This window comes from Bos javanicus, chromosome 19 (genome assembly GCF_032452875.1).
Source record: "Bos javanicus breed banteng chromosome 19, ARS-OSU_banteng_1.0, whole genome shotgun sequence".
Lineage (NCBI taxonomy): Eukaryota > Metazoa > Chordata > Mammalia > Artiodactyla > Bovidae > Bos > Bos javanicus.
The window spans coordinates 6,711,796-6,714,867 of record NC_083886.1 but is presented as its reverse complement, the minus strand read 5'-3'; the positions used below and the strand labels follow the sequence as shown (position 1 = coordinate 6,714,867).

The 3,072-nt window shown below is 49.4% G+C and overlaps 1 protein-coding gene across 1 annotated transcript; it reads left to right on the top strand.

Moving 5' to 3' along the window:
• Window positions 1-715: 715 nt before the first annotated feature.
• LOC133231637 (cartilage-associated protein-like) lies at window positions 716-2,845 on the top strand. Its single transcript, XM_061390002.1, is given in 3 exon segments — window positions 716-817; window positions 819-1,146; window positions 1,149-2,845. Coding segments are annotated over 3 exon segments (1,194 nt in total). The 5' UTR covers window positions 716-730; the 3' UTR covers window positions 1,928-2,845.
• Window positions 2,846-3,072: the final 227 nt, after the last annotated feature.

Genomic DNA, 3,072 nt, shown 5'->3' with positions numbered 1-3,072 from the left:
AAATTAGAAGAGAAGCAAAAAGCAAAGGAGAAAAGGAAAGATACAAGCATCTGAATGCAGAGTTCCAAAGAATAGCAAGAAGAGATAAGAAAGCCTTCTTCAGCAATCAATGCAAAGAAATAGAGGAAAACAACAGAATGGGAAAGACTAGAGATCTTTTCAAGAAGATTAGAGATACCAAGGGAACATTTCATGCAAAGATGGGCTTGATAAAGGACAGAAATGGTATGGACCTAAGAGAAGCAGAAGATATTAAGAAGAGGTGGCAAGAATACACAGAAGAACTGTACAAAAAAGATCTTCATGACCAAGATAATCATGATGATGTGATCACTGATCTAGAGCCAGACATCCTGGAATGTGAAGTCAAGTGGGCCTTAGAAAGCATCACTATGAACAAAGCTAGTGGAGGTGATGGAATTCCAGTTGAGCTATTTCAAATCCGGAAAGATGATGCTGTGAAAGTGCTGCACTCAATATGCCAGCAAATTTGGAAAACTCAGCAGTGGCCACAGGACTGGAAAAGGTCAGTTTTCATTCCAATCCCAAAGAAAGGCAATGCCAAAGAATGCTCAAACTACCGCACAATTGCACTCATCTCACATGCTAGTAAAGTAATGCTCAAAATTCTCCAAGCCAGGCTTCAGCAATATGTGAACCGTGAACTTCCTGATGTTCAAGCTGGTTTTAGAAAAGGCAGAGGACTCTTTCCTTCCTTCCGCCTGGAGCTATGGAGCCAGGGCGCCGGGCGGCCGCGGCGCTGCTGGCGCTGCTATGCTTGGTATGCGCGCTGCACTCGGGGCGCGCCCAGTACGAAGCGCTACAGCTTCCCGCGGGACGAGCTGATGCCGCTCGAGTCGGCCTACCGGCACGCGCTGGACCAGTACAGCAGCGAGCACTGGGCGGAGAGCGTGGGCTCCTTGGAGATCAGCCTGCGGCTGCACCGCCTGCTACGGGACAGCGAGGCCTTCTGCCACCGCAACTGCAGCGCGGCCCCGCAGCCCGAGCCCACCGCCGGCCTCGCGCGCTACCCGGAGTTGCGCCTCTTCGAGGGCCGGCTGCGCCAAGCGCACTGCCTCAAACGCTGCAAGCAGGGCCTGCCGGCCTTCCGCCAGTCGAAACCCAGGCGCGAAGTACTGGAGGACTTCAGCGCCGAGAGCCCTACAAGTTCCTGCAGTTCGCCTACTTCAAGGCAAATAATCTTCCGAAAGCCATTGCAGCTGCTCACACCTTTCTACTGAAGCATCCTGATGACGAGATGATGAAGAGAAACATGGCTTATTACAAGAGCCTGCCCGATGCCGAGGACTACATTAAAGATTTGGAAACCAAGTCGTACGAGAGCCTGTTCATCCGAGCCGTGCGGGCCTACAATGGCGAGAACTGGAGAACATGCATCACCGACATGGAGCTGGCCCTTCCTGACTTCTTCAAGGCCTTCTATGAGTGTCTCGCTGCCTGCGAGGGCTCCCGGGAGATCAGGGACTTCAAGGATTTCTATCTTTCCATCGCAGATCATTATGTGGAGGTCCTGGAATGCAAAATTCAGTGTGAGGAGAACCTCACCCCTGTCATAGGAGGATATCCGGTGGAGAAATTTGTGGCTACCATGTATCATTATTTGCAGTTCGCTTATTATAAATTGAACGACCTGAAGAATGCAGCGCCCTGCGCGGTCAGCTACCTGCTCTTTGACCAGAGCGACAAGGTCATGCAGCAGAACCTGGAGTACTATCAGTACCACAGGGACAAGTGGGCGCTGGCAGACGAGCATTTCCAGCCCAGACCGGAAGCAGTCCAGTTCTTTAACGTGACCATGCTCCAGAAAGAGCTGTATGACTTTGCTAAGGAGAATCTCATGGATGACGATGAGGGAGAGGTCCTGGAATACGTGGATGACCTGCTGGAGTTGGCGGAGACCAGCTAGCCCCAGAAGCCAGAGAGCCATTCCTTCCATGTTCAGAAAACACGATTCTTTGTCTTCCTTTTCCTAATAGTCCAGGCTGTTGATACCTCAGAGCCTTCTCTTCTCTCTCTGAAGTGAAAGGGAAGCCCCCGTCTCTCGCTACAGCTAACAAGGGGTGAGCCTGCATTCCCGTGCCCACAGCTGCCTCCCCCAACTTTCACACCTGCCCCTCTATCTTCATACCCGCCTCTCCATCTTCACTCCCACCTCCCCATGACCGCACTTGCCTCTCCATCTTCACACCTGCCTTCTCCATTTTTATACCTGCCTTTCTCACCATTTTGGTTAGAAGGAAAGTTTTCCATGGAATTTTTTCCCCCCAGAAAATCAGTATTATTTTTTAAATAAGAAAAATACTCCTGAAAGATGGTAATTATAAAAGCCTACTCTGGCCTTTCTGCTTTCCCCCATTTTGGTTTCCTTTCTCCCCATCCCCTGATCCAGCAAAGATGGTGGGGACAAAGGCTAAGCTTCTCTTCAGAACGGTCTGCACACCATCTGACCTGCATCATTGCTGGCACCCGTTGAGAACAGAGTTGGGGCAACATCGTGGAGAACAGACCTGTGACTTTTGCCTAATGCTTTCGCGTGTCCAAAGTCTTCCAGTGGCCGGTCGATCCCCTTTGAGGACAGTGCTCAGCTGTTAGTCTCAGAGTTGGAAATGGAAGGAAGGAGAGGGAGTCTAGTTTCATTGACTCTTCAACAAATATTTACTGAGCACCCACTACGTGCTAGGCCTCGATCTGGGCGCTGGAGACACTGCACAGCAAAACAGAAAAAAAAAACAAAACAAAACAAAAACAACCCTGTCCTCACAGAGCCTGCATTCTACAGGGAAAGACAGACAACAGGTGAACAAGAATAAATACATACAAAGCCTCGGAGGGTGATCATTGCTATGGAGAAAAATAAAGCAGTGAGGGGTAAGGAAAAAAAAAAGAAAAGAAAAGGCAAAGGAACCAGAGATCAAATTGCCAACATCCGCTGGATCATGGAAAAAGCAAGAGAGTTCCAGAAAAACATCTATTTCTGCTTTATTGACTATGCCAAAGCCTTTGACTGTGTGGATCACAATAAACTGTGGAAAATTCTGAAAGAGATGGGAA